Genomic DNA, 16481 nt, shown 5'->3' with positions numbered 1-16481 from the left:
AAAAGATGATTCAGAAATCTAACCCATTCCTTTAAAGGTGTGTAAATTAAACTAGTGATGTACACAATTTAAAGATCTTACATCTAGTCTTATTCTAATAACCCATCTAAAGACACTGCAAATCACAAAGACTTGCTGCTCCTACATTTCAGTCACAGTTTACACACACAGTGTTTAAAATATGCATATAATATGTGCCAAGTATTTCTGTTTTCCACAGACTAATTTATTTAAGCCTCTCAAAACCCTATGAGCTAGGTAACAGTACGTGCCTGTGGCAGATGAGGAAGCAGGTGCAGGTCGGCTGAGGTCACACAGCTGTTGAGTGGCAGCGTGGGATTCAAAGCCGCTCTCTGGCTCCTGAAGCAGCACTCTCAAGCAATCACCCTGCTCTCGGAAACCACTTCACTTCTGCAGCATCGAAAGTAAATTGCCTCTCTTTCATGTAACAAGTTATCAGATTAGTCACCTTTAATCAATTCAAACCGTGCTACAAAAATCCACGCCCTGGTAAGGTCATTGTAAGTCCAACCTCGTGGGCATGAACAGGGACTTTCATGTCTCTAATGCCATTTGTCTAAAGGACAAGCTGCTTCGTACTTGACATCACAAAACCAAGCCAGACAAAAGGATGGAGGGAGGATAGCTGAGACCTTTGTACGTCTGAACAACAGCCTTGCAGCTCCTAAATAAATACAATTGCGGGGCAAATTTAGCTGCACGTATTACCTTAATCTCTTTTTTAAACTGAAACAAACAAACCCCATTCTATTTAATGTTATTTAGGACTCATTTTATATTAACAATTTTTCTTCTAAATCAGAAATTTTAAAGTCTTTGTAAGAACTAGTCATTTTCCCCCTTTTCAATGGGACTCCAAGGTGCCCTTTCATGATGCTGAATGTCATTCCCATAAATGAAAATGCCAGTTAATGATATTGCAGAGAAGTAATGTTTTAACTCTGGAGTGTGTGTGTGTGTGTGTGTGTGTGCACCACAAAACCAGAGGGGGAAGTGTGGGAGCAAGTGGGTTGGGCAGTGGCAAAAAACCTCATGACACATCTCTCCGCCTCTCTGTGTTGGGGGCGGGGGCGGGCGGTGGGGGGGTGTCTGGAGCAGCATTTAAATACTGGGAGGTCCTGGTTGTCAGCAGCAAGAGGAGGAGACAAGGAGTGCAGCACCATCTGGACTGGACTCTCCTCTCAGACCAGGGGCAGCCTTCTCAGCCAGCAGCAGACCAAGGTAAGCCTGCAGTGTGCTATCCTGCTGCTGCTGTCCTATACCTTCAGTTCCGTTCCTGGGGAAGGTCAGGTTGTAAGGAAAAGAGCGTCACTGTAATGCTGTTCATCATATTTAAATTGTTTTAGTCTTTTGAATAAGCCTGCTGGCTACATAGCAGATCTCCTGCAGATCAGCTATTTTGAAAGCCAGTCAATATAAAACTTAAAAATCCTTCCATTCAGTCCTCAAAAGAAATGATACTATCTCTTCCAATTGGAAAAAAAAGAAAAGAAAAAGGTACAATTTCGTGCCCTGTGGGATGATTATACCCATATCACTTTAAATGGATAGATGATTGTGGAGGCATTTCAAAGAAAAAGGATCTTCAATGCTAATGTAAGCTAATGAGAATGCTGTTTTTAATTATTTGATTTATACTATTTTCAAGGGGAAAAAAATTCTGAGTTTTTTTTTTTACGTCTCTGTATTTACCTATTCAATTTTTCACCAAAAACCTGTATGACATTATGCAGACTTATTGCAAATAAAAAAAAGCTGTTGATTATTTTCAATGTTTCCTTTTTTTTGTTTCAAATTTCTAGAATAACTTATTTTCTAGAATAACTAATTTTAGAAATAGCTTTGTTTCACCCAAGTAGCACCTTTTTAATAATTTAAGTTAAAAATCACATTTGAAATGCATGCTGAAAAAATGGAGAAAGCAAATTTCTTTCATAGTTTTATTTAATTGCTCTTTGTGTTTTTCTTCTCTGAAAAGTAAAAGTCCCACACTATCTTATTATTGTAATTAAATTACTGTTGGTCTGTGTTTAGGTTTAGATAGCTGGCAATGTAAGGAACTAATGGTGTGATCTCTGGAACTCTAAATTTAAAAGTTGAATAAAAATAGACTTGTAAACTTCTTCTCTCCCTTGCCCAATAGGGAAAGATGGAGAATAGAGAGGTAGCATTACAAATATTAAATCAAAAGGACCATAATATTAAAAAGAAGGAAGTAGAAAATATTCTACACAAAAAAATGTATTTTATTTGTGATTATTTTGTAATATGGTAGAATAATAAGGTATCACTGTTTTAACCTGTGAAGAGGTCAAATATTCATTACAAAATATTTTGCAGGAAAAATCACCACCATGAGAATTGCAGTGATTTGCTTCTGCTTCTTAGCCATCACTTACGCCCTTCCAGTGAGTACAGCTGAATCTTAAGGAAAATTTCTCAAAATCAGTTAATTGGATGCCCCCAGGTGCTGGGCACACATTCACGTTGTAATCTTTCTTCATCTTTTCTGTTTCAAAGGTTAAACATGCTGATTCTGGCAGCTCTGAAGAAAGGCAGGTAAGCATCTTTTAGATTTAGAATAGAATTAAATTATTTATGAACCTGTTTCAAGAAGCACTACAAACATATCTGTTGCAATTTTACTTATCAGAGTCAAGACTTTTAATTTACAAGTAATTGACTGCCTGTCAACTTAGGCTAGTGCCAAGCCCAGTATAATTTTTAACAAATATGTGTTCCACACACTGAACTAGATTTTTTTTGTATACTAAAATAGCGTTCTATGCCATTATTACTTGTGTAAAATTAGTTCTCTGAAGTTGCATGACTTTTTTTCTCCACAAGTCAACATACTGTTCTAGAAGTAGAAAATCCCATCCTTGTTTTTACTTAGTGGAAGGCTTAATTTAAAATGGGCCTCATGTATTAGACAGTTTACATAACTGCAATATTCACAGTATGTCCTAAGATATTTGCCAAGAAGCCCATTATAAAAAGAAAGTCTATTATGCTATTTGTATCTATTAGGCTTGTCAGCTGACTTTAGATCACAGTTCTCTAACCAAACATAAGACCAAATCAAACTCGTCATTATAATTATTTGACCAGCGCCATAGAGGTACCTGCCCCTCCACAATAGGTGAAACTGTGCCAGGCAAACAACAAATGGGCATTGTCCCGAGGAGCCTGGACAGAAAGACACAGGGTTCAATTCAGACAAACAGAATAAAGGCCAATATAGAGTTTCCTGGCGTCGCTGTAATTAGATTGCTTAATGAAGATACTAAGAGCGGTATTGTTGCACGTGGTTGAGTGTGCAAGTATGTGTGCGTAGGTGTGTCTGTTTTCCAAGTGATTTAAGAACACAAGTATTGTTTGAATTACAACAATAAGCCAGAAACATTAACATTTTCAGAGAAGAGAGAGGTCACACTATTTGAAGCAAAAAAAAAAATAATGTCTTTTAAATAAAAAATATATATGACACATGAAGCCATGGCAGTATAAGTTATTAAATGATATTGAGGAGATGAGTGAAGAGCTCAGCCTTCTAGAATCCTAGACGTGAGACCTAGTAGGAAATATGGGAAGTCTGTAGGGAGACACCTCTAACAATGAACACTGGTTATCTGTGAGGGTTAACATTACTGGGTGGATTTTAATCTATTTTGCTTGGTTTTATTTTCTTCATATTACTTTTGTAAATTATAAATTTAACCTATAAATACATTCTCCCTAAACCTGTATTACATGTATCATCAGGAAATAGATATATTTGTAACATATATAGTATAACATGTTTCTATATAATACTTACATAAATATATTTTTTAAAGAAAGAGGGAAACTTTGAACTCATCTAGACCAGTAGTTCTTAGTACCTTTTTAAAGCAAAACTTTCATAGAAGCCCAACCTGAAGCTGCTCTGGCTACAGCCAGCCATGGAGACGTGCAAAGTGATGACTGGTTTCCTCCCCTCTCTTCTCCCCCCAAACCCTCCACCACCTTGGTGGCTGCAGAAAGAGCTCTATGGAACCCTCAGGGTTCTCATTCTCACTGACTTCCATGAGCAATACAGCCCATCAGATGACATGCATTCATAGCAGTTTCCCTCCTCTGTACTAGCATATCATCACTGTCCAAATAAATAACTGGGCTAAAAAGCAGAGGACATTCCATTCGTGTCTTTGGCACCCTAGAGCAATAGAACTTTGGTGAGATGATGTTAATATTTTTTTCCTCACCGTCCACTAAGATAGCCACTAGACTCGTGAGGCTATTAAACATTTAAAATGTAGCTAGTGCAACCGAGAAACTGAAATTTTCACTTAATTTTAATTAAATTTAAATAGCCACATAGTAGAGGAGACCTTGAAGATCAATGCTCATTAAGGGCACCTCTGTTTTAGTTGTACTTTATCTGAGAGGAAATTTCAGCTAGAAAACATAGAACAGGGGAGCACAGTGTTAAGATCAGCGTGGAGAGCCAGTGTGATGGATTTGAACCTTGACTCTTAACTTCACTGTATCTTAGTTTCTCCTGATCTGCAACATGGAAACAAGAATGATATCTATCTCATAGGGGGTTGAGAGGGTTAAATGAATGAAAACATGTAAATCACTTTGGAAGGGTGCCTGGTTCCCAGTAAGTGCTATGTAAGAGTTTATTAAATGAATCTGCAAGAAAAAATAAGTTAGAAAAGGGGTATCTAAGGCTCTGGTTGAATATATACATGCATATTACTCTTATCCATCAGTATTGGTGAAGTATAGTTGTTTTTTAAGTGTATCACTTAAAGATCTTTATGTTTCTTTTTTTAAATAATGACAAATATGCAACTTTTTTTTGTAGCTTTACAACAAACACCCAGATGCTGTAGCCACATGGCTAAAGCCTGACCCATCTCAGAAGCAGAATCTCCTAGCACCACAGGTATTTTTAAATTTAATTATTTTCAAAAATTATATGTCTTGCAATTAAAGAACAACAACAAAACATATATAGCCACCAACCAGACCACTGGGCTGGTTAAGTAGGTCCCCATGCCTGTTAGAAAATGCAAGCTTAGGACACCAACTAATCTGACATGTTGACTCTTTCCCCTTTAAGTCCTTCACCAACAAGGCTGAAAAATAAGACCTGCTTTGGATGGAAAGGGCTAACTTTTGAATAAAAAGGTTAAGCATGTATGCTATATACTGATATGCCTTTCCTTCCTCAGAATACTGTATCCTCTGAAGAAACTGATGACTTCAAACAAGAGGTGAGTTCTCACTTCGAATCAGAGGCCCACCATGCCATGGAGAAACAAAGAAGCCACTCTTTCTCCTAATGACATTACCTCTTTGATTCTAACAAAATTCCATGAACAAATTTTCCAGTAAAATATGTATTTACTAAATGCCAGAAATACCAGATTTTTTCTGATAAGTTTAGTGTGGCAGGAAATGTTTACTAATGTCTGTTATTTGAAATACTAAGCCTCTTGCAATTGATTTAAGGTATTTTATAGATGTTTTATCTAATGTCTGACACACATCTAATAAATACCTATAAACCCAAGATTTTGCCTCTAGGAACATTTCTGTTCCTAACATAATGGTTTATTTGGTAACTATTATTAGGGCTGTTAATGAGGACTTTTTATTAGGACTAGTAATATATTTGCTAAGCAAAGAAATAAGTTTGTTTTCCTTAAGATTCCGTTTGAATATACTAAGATTTGCTAGCAAGCTAAGTTACATAAATGACCCAGTATATTTGCTAATTGGAAGTTTAATAGACATTAACTGGCTAATTCAATTGACAGATCTGAGCTGCACTTTATACACATGCATAACAGTCACTTTTTGATGATCCATGATAATAAGGAGGTAATTTTAGGTTTTGCTACATGATGATGCTCTGATCTCCTGAGAATTTTCATTTCTAATATAAAAAATAATCTCACAAAAATTATGTATCTGTATTTATTGCATTATTGAATTTGGCCTATTAAATAATGTCTAATGTGAATCAGAAAAAAACAACATTATCAATATAAATATTATACTCATATATCTTACTTGAAAATATCTAGAAAAATAATTTTTATGGGAAATCAAGAAAAATACTTTAATTATTATTCCATTTATCCTTATGTTAAAAAAGAAATTGGAAGGTGCTCACTTTAGCTCTTAAAAGCCATTGAGTGCATTGTTGTGGATGTAGAGATCCTGCAACTAAATAAAAGAAAGACAGTAAAAGACTAATGCACTGTAAAGGCTAAGGGAAAATTAAAGCACTTACACTAATTTTTCTGGCCATCTTGGTTTTTAGACTCTCCCAAGTAAGTCCAATGAAAGCCAGGACCACACAGATGATGTGGATGATGATGATGACGAAGATCATGTGGATAGCCAAGACTCCATCGACTCAAATGACTCCGATGACGATGATCATACTGATGCCCCTGACACTTCTGACGAGTCTCACCATTCTGATGAATCTGATGAACTGGTCACTGATTTCCCCACTGACTTTCCTGAAACCCCTTTTGTGACTCCAGCTGTCCCCACAAGAGACACAAATGATGGCCGAGGTGATAGTGTGGCTTACGGACTGAGGTTAAAATCTAAAAAGTTACACAGATCGGTAGTCCAGGTAAGCCCTTTAACAGACATATTGGATGGTTATGATTGATAGATTGGAGCCCAATTCTATGAACCAGAGTCTGGTTATTCACTTATTCATTCATGCATTTACTCATTCAGCAAGCATTATTATTACTTTATGATCATTGAATATGAGACCTTTTTCTGTTGTTGTTGTTTTTTTTATATTTAAGTCCACATAATTTCTCTCTAATTTTGTCTCTCAATCACAATGCTATTTTCCCCCAAATTCTGGTGGTAAAACATTTATCCTATTCGCTTTTCTTTAGATTAAAAGGAGACTTTGAAAAACAGCAATTACTTGTACAATACAATGGTCACATTTTGAAGTTAAATACCTAAGAGGAATGATAGAGTTGCAAATTACACTGAATCTATAGTCAAACGATCTGGATTTTATACATAGCCACCACTCACTTTACTTTTTAACTTTCAATTCACGTTTCCTTTACGTAAAACAGAGATAAGGAGACCTACCGCAAAGGTTTCAGCACATATATCATTGATGTACCTATTACATCAAAGGAGATAACACATGGAAGGGCTTGGTGAAATATAAAGTAACATGCTAGTATTTTTTTTTCCTTCAGCCAAATTTAGACAATTTTTAGTATAAATTGGCCTGAAAGTTTGAGAGCAGGAAAGAATTACAATGTGCCTATTCCTGGCTGTCATTTAATTCTTCTTCCATTTGTGCTGTGATTCAGTATCCTGATGCTACAGAGGAAGACCTGACGTCACACGTGGAAAGCGATGAGATGGATGATGCACACAGGGCCATCCTTGTCGCCCAGGGCCTGCCCGTGGCTTCTGATTGGGACAGCCGTGGGAAGGACAGCCAGGAAACAAGTCAGCTGGATGACCACAGTGTGGAAACCCACAGCCATGAGCTTGCCAAAGAATATAAGCTGAAGGCAATGGGTGTGAGCAATGAGCATTCTGATGGGATTGATAGTCAGGAAAATTCCAGGGTCAGCCATGAGTTCCACAGCCGAGAATTGCATAGTCATGAAGACAAGCTGGCCTCAGACCCTCAGAGTGAGGAACAAGATAAACATCTCAAATTTCGCATTTCTCATGAATTAGAAAGTGCATCATCTGAGGTCAATTAAAAAAAGAAAAATACAATTTTCTGGTTTTAGTTAAAAGGGAAAAATACATAATAACGAGGTGGGAGACAATATGAAATGCTTATTTCTCAGCTTAGGTGGTGAATGTATATGTATGTGAATCTGGAAATACATGATGTTTTTAATCAATAGTTTAGTGTGTGGCTTCATGTAACAACTTTGTAAACTAAAAGCTTCAGGGTTTAGTCTATGTTCTCTCCATATAAGTAATGCAAATTAACACTGTATTTTAATGTTTGCTATTCTTTTACAAATAGAAATTTATGTAGAAGCAAACAACATGCTTTTTGCAGAAGTAAACAAAATACTTTTACACAATTATAAGAAAATATAAAATTTAGTCACTATGATTGTTTTTCAAATTAGTGTACATTTTGTTGTGATTATTTTTGTTTACATGAATAAATCTTTTATCTCAAATGTAATGAGAGTTTGGTGATGTCAGTTGCTCTCCCTGTATTTGGTTTCCCACAGTTGCTCAACAACTAACAGATGGAACCATTTTAATGAATGTGCTGGACTAGGTAGAGAGCGATCTAGGAACTGCTGCATCAACTGTACAGGTTCTGGATTGAGCTAAGTTCCTACCCAAGGAAACAGGTGTCAAGTGGGGATTGATATTCAGCCAGAAATCTTCCAACCAGGCAGGGCTCTTTAAGCTGCTTCCACTGAGTGAAAGCAGAATTTTTAAAATTTTTACAAAGCTGATATAGAAGCTAACAAAAGCCTACTGGAGTGGGGGGAAGGGCGGGTAGGGACGGGCTGGAGAGGGTCAATGGGGGAAAAGAGAGGACATATATAATACTTTCAATAATAAAGATTTTTTAAAATAAATTAATAAATAAATAAAAATAAATAAAATAAAAGCTAACAAAATTCCTAGGTGCAGTCACACATGAATATTATTTTTTTCTCAGCACTCCATTAATTTGCTCAGTAAATCTATTATTTTTGTGTCCTTGGTTGGAAACTTGGATAGGTTCCATAGCTATTCTGATCACTCAAAGAAAATAAATAGTGCCTTGCAATGGAAAAACTTTTAATGCAGTTTCAGGTAAAAACCAAATTTCTCAATTTCATTCAAAATGAAAAGTTTTGCAAACCTAAAGTGGAGCAAGCAACTTTATGTCCCTGTTTTATCCTCTGCTCTTTCTAAAACTAGAAATTCCACTTGGAACTTTAAAATTTTTCTGTTAAACAACTCTCAGGACAAAAGGGGTGAATTTTAATTGTGTAAATTTCTAAAAAAAAAAAGAATCATAATGAAAACATAAGATCAATATAGTGATCACAGAAAATTCATAGCCTTAATTCTTGCAGCAGCAGCAACAACAACAAAAAGAATAAAGATCAATACATTAAGCTCCATCTTAAAAAGCAGAAAAAGCCAATGAAGTAAAGCAAATGTATAAGAAAAGAAAAATAAAGTTGAAAACAAAAAGAATGAGGTAGAGAATAGAAAAAAACCAGTAGAAATTAATAAATCAAAATGCTGATTCTTTATAAAAAAGAAAGAAAGAAAGAAAGAAAGAAATCAACAAAATAGATAAGCCACTAGCTAATCCAATAAAAGGAGAAAGGCAGAAATCACAAATATAAAAAACAAGGAGATAACCAAAGAAACAGGAAATTTTAAAAATTGAGCCCAGCCGACATGGCTCAGTGGTTGAGTGTCGACCTATGAACCAGGAGATCACAGTTCAATTCCGGGTCAGGGCATACACCTAGGTTATGGGCTCAATCCCCAATGTGGGGCATGCAGAAGGCAGCCAATCAATAATTCTCTCTCATCATTGATGTTTCTATCTCTCTCTCTCTCTCCTTTCCTCTCTGAAATCAATAAAAAATATTATTTCAATACAATAAAAAAAATTGAAAGAGACTACTTTGCACAAAACAAATGAAAAATCTAAATGAATTGGATTGTTTTCTAGGAAAACACAATTTACCAAAATTGACCTTGCTACACATGAAAGCACAGATATATTTCTGTAGAGGAAAGATAAAATATGATTTAAAAAACTAAGTATAAAACTAGACCCAAATGATTTTATAGGGGAATTCTAGCAAACTTTCAATGACCAGATAATCCCAATACCATTTAAATTGTAGCAGAGAAGGAAAACTGTCAAATGATCTTCATGAAACTGTGACACTAAAACCTGGTAAATATTACAAACATACACAAAAAACTATAAGCATTCTCACTCATGACTAGCAATAAGTAAGTTTTGAATAGCCTGGCTGGTGTGGCACAGTGGTTAAGCGTCAACCCATGAACCAGGTAGGCATGGTTCAACTCTCAGTCAGGGCAAATCCCCAGGTTTCCAGCTTAATTCCCAGTAGGGGATGTACAGAATGCAGCCCATCCATGTTTCCCTCTCTCCCTCTCCCCTTCCTCTCTCTCTCAAATCAATAAAAACATATTTTTTTAAAAGTCTTGAATAAAATGCCAGCAAACAGAATCTAAAATCAAATGTAAATAATGCATAATAGCCCTAGCTGGTTTGACTCAGTGGATAGAGCGTGGCCTGAGGACTGAAGGGTCCTGTGTTCAATTCCAGTCAAGGGCACATTATTCTCTCTCATTATTGATGTTTCTATCTCTCTCTCCCTCTCCATTCCTCTCTGAAATCAATAAAAATGCATATATTTTTTTAAAGTGCATAATAATCAAGGTGGGAGGAGTATTCTTAGACAATGATGCTTTAATATTAGTAAATTTATTCCTATAATTCACCATGTAGTTAGATTAAGGAGAAAGATGTCTTTTGATTAGATCTACAGATTATTAAAAAGGACTTTGTGTAAGTCAGCTATTACTGTGAAAATGAGTAACAAACATTCCCAGTATCTCAGTGGATTGTAACATCAACTATTTTTCTTTTAATCACTCATTAGTCTGTGGGTAGCAGGGGTGGCTGAGCTTTAGACTGCAGGATAGATTCAGGTCTGCTCCATATGTCTCTCTAACTGGGACTAGCAACTACTCAGGGCATGTCTTCCTGGTAGCAGAGGCACAAACACAAGAGGAGTGAGTATTCTTAAGTTCATAAAAATAGAATGAACATTAAAGGATACTTCCTTAGCACGATGAAATATTTTATATCTCAGCTTGTAAACCAGCATCATATTTAATGGATAAACTTTAAAGGAATTCCCATTAAACTCCAGGACAAGACAAATCATAACTATTTACATGTATAAGAACTGAGAAAGAATTAAATTATATTATGTAGATTATATAATACTACACCTAGAAAACAAAGAATCAGTACTAAAAATAACAAGTAACAAGGTCTATAGGGTAGCATAATATGAAAGTTACCTAAAATCATATACACAAAAAATACAAGCAATAACCATTTAAAAGTCATAATGTCATTTAATATAGAAATCAAAAAAGATAAAATACTTAACAGAAAATGTGCCAAAATTATATTAGAAAATGTGTGAAAAACTCCTGTGCTTTTCTCATATAGAACAATTCAACATCATAAAGATGGCAGTTCTCCCCAAGTAATATACACTGAGTGGCCAGATTATTATGATCTCTGAAAGCATAATAATCTGGCCACTCAGTGTATATATAGTATATATATTAGAGGCCCGGTGCATAGGTGGGGTCCGGCCAGCCTGGCCAAGGGGAGGGGACATGGGCGGTTGTCCAGCCTGCCTGCTGATTGAACTCCTGGTCGAGGGGACAATTTGCATATTAGCCTTTTACTATATAGGATATAGACTGAGTGGTCAGATTATTATGCATTCAGAGGTCATAATAATCTGGCCACTCAGTGTATAAATGTAATGTGATTCCAATGAAAATAAAAGTTTTACCTAGAGCTATACAAGCTAATTCTAAAGCTCATATGGGAAAATAAACATACAATAATATAAAGGAAATTTTTGAAAAATACAAGCAATAGAGAGAAACCAAGATGGCGGCATAGGTAAACACCTAAACTGCTGCCTCGCACAACAATTTCAAAACTACAACTAAAAGACAAAACATCTATCACCCAGAACCATGGGAAAGCTGGCTGAGTAGAAGTTCTACAACTAGAAGGAAAGAGAAAAGAGCATTGAGACATGCACAAGCGCTGAAAAGCTGAGGTACGGAGGCGCATGAATCTGGCTGGCAGCGGGCGACTGGGTACGCTGCTTTTTTTCAACCCAAAGGGAGACAAGCTCCCGATTACTCTGAACTCCAGTTTCTGGGGAGACGCTGGGGACCCAAACTCCTACAGGGAGAAGCTGGGCTGTCTGCCATTGGGTCGGAAAGTGAGGGTGACTTTCTTGCAGAGGTGCGCCCAGCAATCATTGTTTACTGAGCTGGGGCACGGGACACAGGGACTTGGAAACGCGGAAATGCAGAGCAGGCTAACTGCCAGCCATCGCTGTTTGCCACACCCTAGCCTAGTGTCACCCTGAGATCCTGCCCCACATAATCTACAAACCCACCCAAGCTCCACACAGTGGCTTTTGCATATAAATGGCCTGCCCTATCGCAGCTTAACCTAACAAACTGCAGCTCTGGTCAGACAGCTCCAAAACCTCCAAACCCCAAGCAAAGAGGAGAAAACTGTAGTTCTCGCTGTAGCTCCTGCTGGGTGGCCTCAGACAGTAGCTGACCTGCACCCCATTGGAGATCCAGAAGCTAGTGTATCTAGTGGTCAGTGTGAGATGACACCAGATTTCTACTACTCACATCCATAAGTGACACATTCAAGAGGCAGACTCAGTGAGCACCAAAGCCCCACTAAAACAAGTCCTGCCCTCACAGCCAATTGGCCTGGAGGTCAATTCCTCCCAGTGACACCAACAACAATCAAGACTTAACTACAACAAGGCTGTACACACAGTCCACAAAGGGGTGCACCAAGAGTCTCCACCTCAGGTAACTGGGAGGCTGACCCACTGGGCCATATAGGACACCTAGCACACAAAGCCACCCTACCAACTCAGGGAAGCAACGAAAATGCAGAGACAAAGAAACAGATCACAAATGAAAGAAATGGAGAAAAACAAACGACTGGATATAGAGTTCAAAACCACGGTTATAAGGTTTTTCAAGAATTTCCTAGAAAAGGCCAATAAATTTAACGAGACCCTCGAGGATATGAAAAAGGACCAACTAGAAATTAAACATACACTGACTGAAATAAAAAATATTATACAGAGACCCAACAGCAGACTAGAGGAATGCAAGAATCAAGTCAAAGAATTGAAATACAAAGAAGCAAAAAACACTCAACCAGGAAAGCAAAAAGAAAAAAGAATCCAAAAAGTTGAAGATAGTGTAAGAAGCCTCTGGGACAACTTCAAGCGTACCAACATCAGAATTATGGTGGTGCCAGAAGAAGAGAGAGAGCAAGATACTGAAAACCTATTGGAAGAAATAATGACTGAAAACTTCCCCCACCTGGTGAAAGAAATAGACTTACAAGCCAAGGAAGCACACAGAACCCCAAACAAAAGGAATCCAAAGAGGACCACACCAAAACACATCATAATTAAAATGCCAAGGGCAAAAGACAAAGAGAGAATATTAAAAGCAGCAAGAGAAAAACAGTTAATTACCTACAAGGGAGCACCCATACGATTGTCAGCTGATTTCTCAACAGAAACTATGCAGGCCAGAAGGGAGTGTCAAGAAATATTCAAAGTGATAAATAGCAAGAACCTACAACCAAGATTACTCTACCCAGCAAAGCTATCATTCAGAATTGAAGGTCATATAAAGAGCTTCACAGATAAGAAAAAGCTAAAGGAACTCTTTGACATTGAAACTGGGACTCAAAAGAACTGTTGGCCCAGAAAGAAACTCACTACAGACTGATTCATTTGCCTTTCAGCATAACCATTATTGCTTGTCTCATTTTCAGTTCTTATAAGTGTATTTCTAGTATCACATGATCTCACTCATCTAGGGGAAATAATGAACAACATAAACTGATGAACAAAAACAGACTCGGAGACAGGGAAGCATCGATCAGACTGCCAAACCTCAGAGGGAAGGTAGGGGAGGCTGGGGGTAAGGGGGAGAGATCCACCAAAGGACTTGTATGCATGCATATAAGCCTAACCAATGGACACAGACAACAGGGGGTTGGGGGCATGCGTGGGGAGGGGTTTGGGATGGGAATGGGGGGATGAGGACAAATATGTGATACCTTAATCAATAAAGAAATTTAAAAAAGAAAAAAGAAAAAAGAGCTAAAGGAGTTCATCACCACCAAACCAGTATTATATGAAATGCTGAAAGGTATTCCTTAAGAAGAGGAAGAAGAAAAAAGTAAAGATAAAAATTATGAACAACAAATACATATCTATCAACAAGTGAATCTAAAAATCAAGTGAATTAAAAATCTGAGGAAAAGAATAAACTGGTGAATATAATAGAATCAGGGGCATAGAATGGGAATGGATTGATAATTCTCAGGGGGAAAGGGGTGTGGGGGATACGGGAAGAGACTGGACAAAAATCGTACACCTGTGGATGAGGACAGTGTGGGGGGAGGTAAGGGCAGAGGGTGGGGTGGGAACAGGGTGGAGGGGAGCTGTGGGGGGAAAAAGGAGAAACTATTGTAATAATCTGAACAATAAAGATTTATTAAATTTTTAAAAAAAAGAAAAATACAAGCAATAAGGAAGGACTAGCCCTAAGAAATATTAAATCAGACTATAAAGCATCTCTAATTAAAAAATACTGTGTTACTGGCAAATGAATAGAGAGAGTAATGAGAATATCAGTTCAGAAATAGACCCAAGTACCTGTGGAAATTGCTGGATGGTATTTAAGATCACGTGGGAGAAGATGGACTTTTAAATAAATGATGCTGAGTGACTGGACATCCACTCAGAAAAAGATAAAATTGGATCCATAGCTCACACCATACATCTAAGTAATCTCCAAAGAAACTATAAAAATATTAAACAAACACATGAGGGAGTTAATCAGGGTGTGGGGAAAGTTTTCTACAAGGAGACTCAACCTTTTCACCTGCTATAGACTAAAATTCATATGTTAAAGTCTAACGCCCAATGTGAGGGGATTTGGAGGTGGGGCCTTTGGGAAGTGATTAGATCATGAGGGTGGAGTGCTCATGATTAGGATTAATATCCTTATAAGAGAGGCCCCTAGAGTTCCCTCACCCCTTCCACCATGGGAGGACACAGTAAGAAGATGGCCCTCTATGAACCAAAGAGTAGGCCCTCACCAGACGCCTAATCTACTGATGCCTTGAACTATGAGAAGTAAATATTTCTTATTTATAAGGCACCCAGTCTTTTGGTATTTGTGTTATAGTAGCCTGAACAGATAAGACAACACCAACCTTGTAGCCATCATTAGTCAAGAGCAGTGACCCTTTGGGTTCCCCATGTACTTGCTTTAATTGGCACCTCATCACAACCAACCACAGGTAACCGCTTTATTAACTGTCTTTTCCCTGCATGCCAGAAAATACAAGCACCCCATTTCCCATTGGCAAGTGGCTCAGCACTGTGCTCAAGTCCAAAGGCATGACCAAGTTAATCCAGAAATTGTATGTTTGAGTGGTGGTACCATTCAAGGACCACTCCCTGTACTCTCTCAGTCAGGCTTCACTTAGAAGAGGGGACACACACCAGTAATCTGAATAAGGAAAATTTAACGTAAAGAATTATTAACAAACAGTACATTAACCAGAGGACATAAAAGGGAACCTTAAAAATATTGTTGGACTGAGAGTACCCACATAAGGAACAATTTGGAAAGAGGGGCCCCTCCCCAAAGCTAAGACTTAAACTTCACTAGCCAGGGTGTAGCTGCAGCCCAGAGGATGGCAGAGAAGTTTGCTGTTATCCTGGGTGGGAGCTGGTCCATAGCTGGTGGTTGAAGTTGGCAAACAGGTCACTTCCCACAGGAGTGCCAGTAGACTGAGGCTGGCAAGCAGGAAACCGTGGGCCTTGACTGCGGAGCAGGAAACTGCCTGCCAGGTGCCAGCAAAACTAGCCAGAGAGTGAGCACCACTGAGTGTTCTGCATACACATCACCTCACTGGCAGCTGCTCCATAGAAGGAGCTAGAAGAGAGGACACTCACCAGCCCCAAGCCTGTTTCCCCGCAGTGTCCCTCCAGCGCCCTCTACTGTCAAAGCTCGCCAGGTGCCATCTGGCAAAGGAAGCATGTTTGCAAAGTCCAACTCCAGTGCTGCAAAGCGGGGCAGACTCAATGGATTCTGAGCAGGACAGCAGTAAACTGATAGCTGTCACAGTCTCTGGGGAAATGGCTGATTCCTGGCCATGAACAAAATGAGTAAAAAATGAGCCTGGAAAATCTCTTTAATGATAGAATGCAAGGAAGCACTCAAAAACAAAATGGGGTCATAGCCAAGGGACCAAAGAGCAGACTTGAAGGCGACTTCCATTGGCCAAAATGAAATAGTTGGAAAACAAAAAGTATAATGGCAGGAATGGATTATTCCTAATTGAATTTTTTAAAATTCCTGAGTGTTTAGTGATACTATAAGAGAAGAGAAAGCATAAAAGAAAGATCTTCTTTACAGATGAAAGCCCACTAATAACAAATGTAGAAGGAATAATAAAATTAGAAAAGTCATTTTGCAATTTACAGTGTAATATTGATTCAGGAAATAATCACTAATGAATGTTAAAATCATTGCACAGAAGG

At 37.9% G+C, this 16481-nt stretch overlaps 1 protein-coding gene across 1 annotated transcript; it reads left to right on the top strand.

Annotated features, from left to right (window-relative positions):
- The first annotated feature begins 979 nt into the window (after positions 1 to 979).
- On the top strand, positions 980 to 8233 carry SPP1 (secreted phosphoprotein 1). The gene is made up of 7 exons (XM_080682821.1): positions 980 to 1242; positions 2362 to 2429; positions 2542 to 2580; positions 4877 to 4957; positions 5247 to 5288; positions 6344 to 6667; positions 7386 to 8233. Exons 2-7 carry the CDS (start codon positions 2376 to 2378, stop codon positions 7788 to 7790), a joined length of 945 nt encoding a protein of 314 aa, XP_080538947.1. The 5' UTR covers positions 980 to 1242; positions 2362 to 2375; the 3' UTR covers positions 7791 to 8233.
- Positions 8234 to 16481: the final 8248 nt, after the last annotated feature.

Source organism: Plecotus auritus, assembly GCF_963455305.1.
Source record: "Plecotus auritus genome assembly, chromosome: 1".
NCBI lineage: Eukaryota > Metazoa > Chordata > Mammalia > Chiroptera > Vespertilionidae > Plecotus > Plecotus auritus.
The sequence above is the reverse complement of the archived record's forward strand: the minus strand, read 5'-3'. Positions and strand labels throughout refer to the sequence as shown.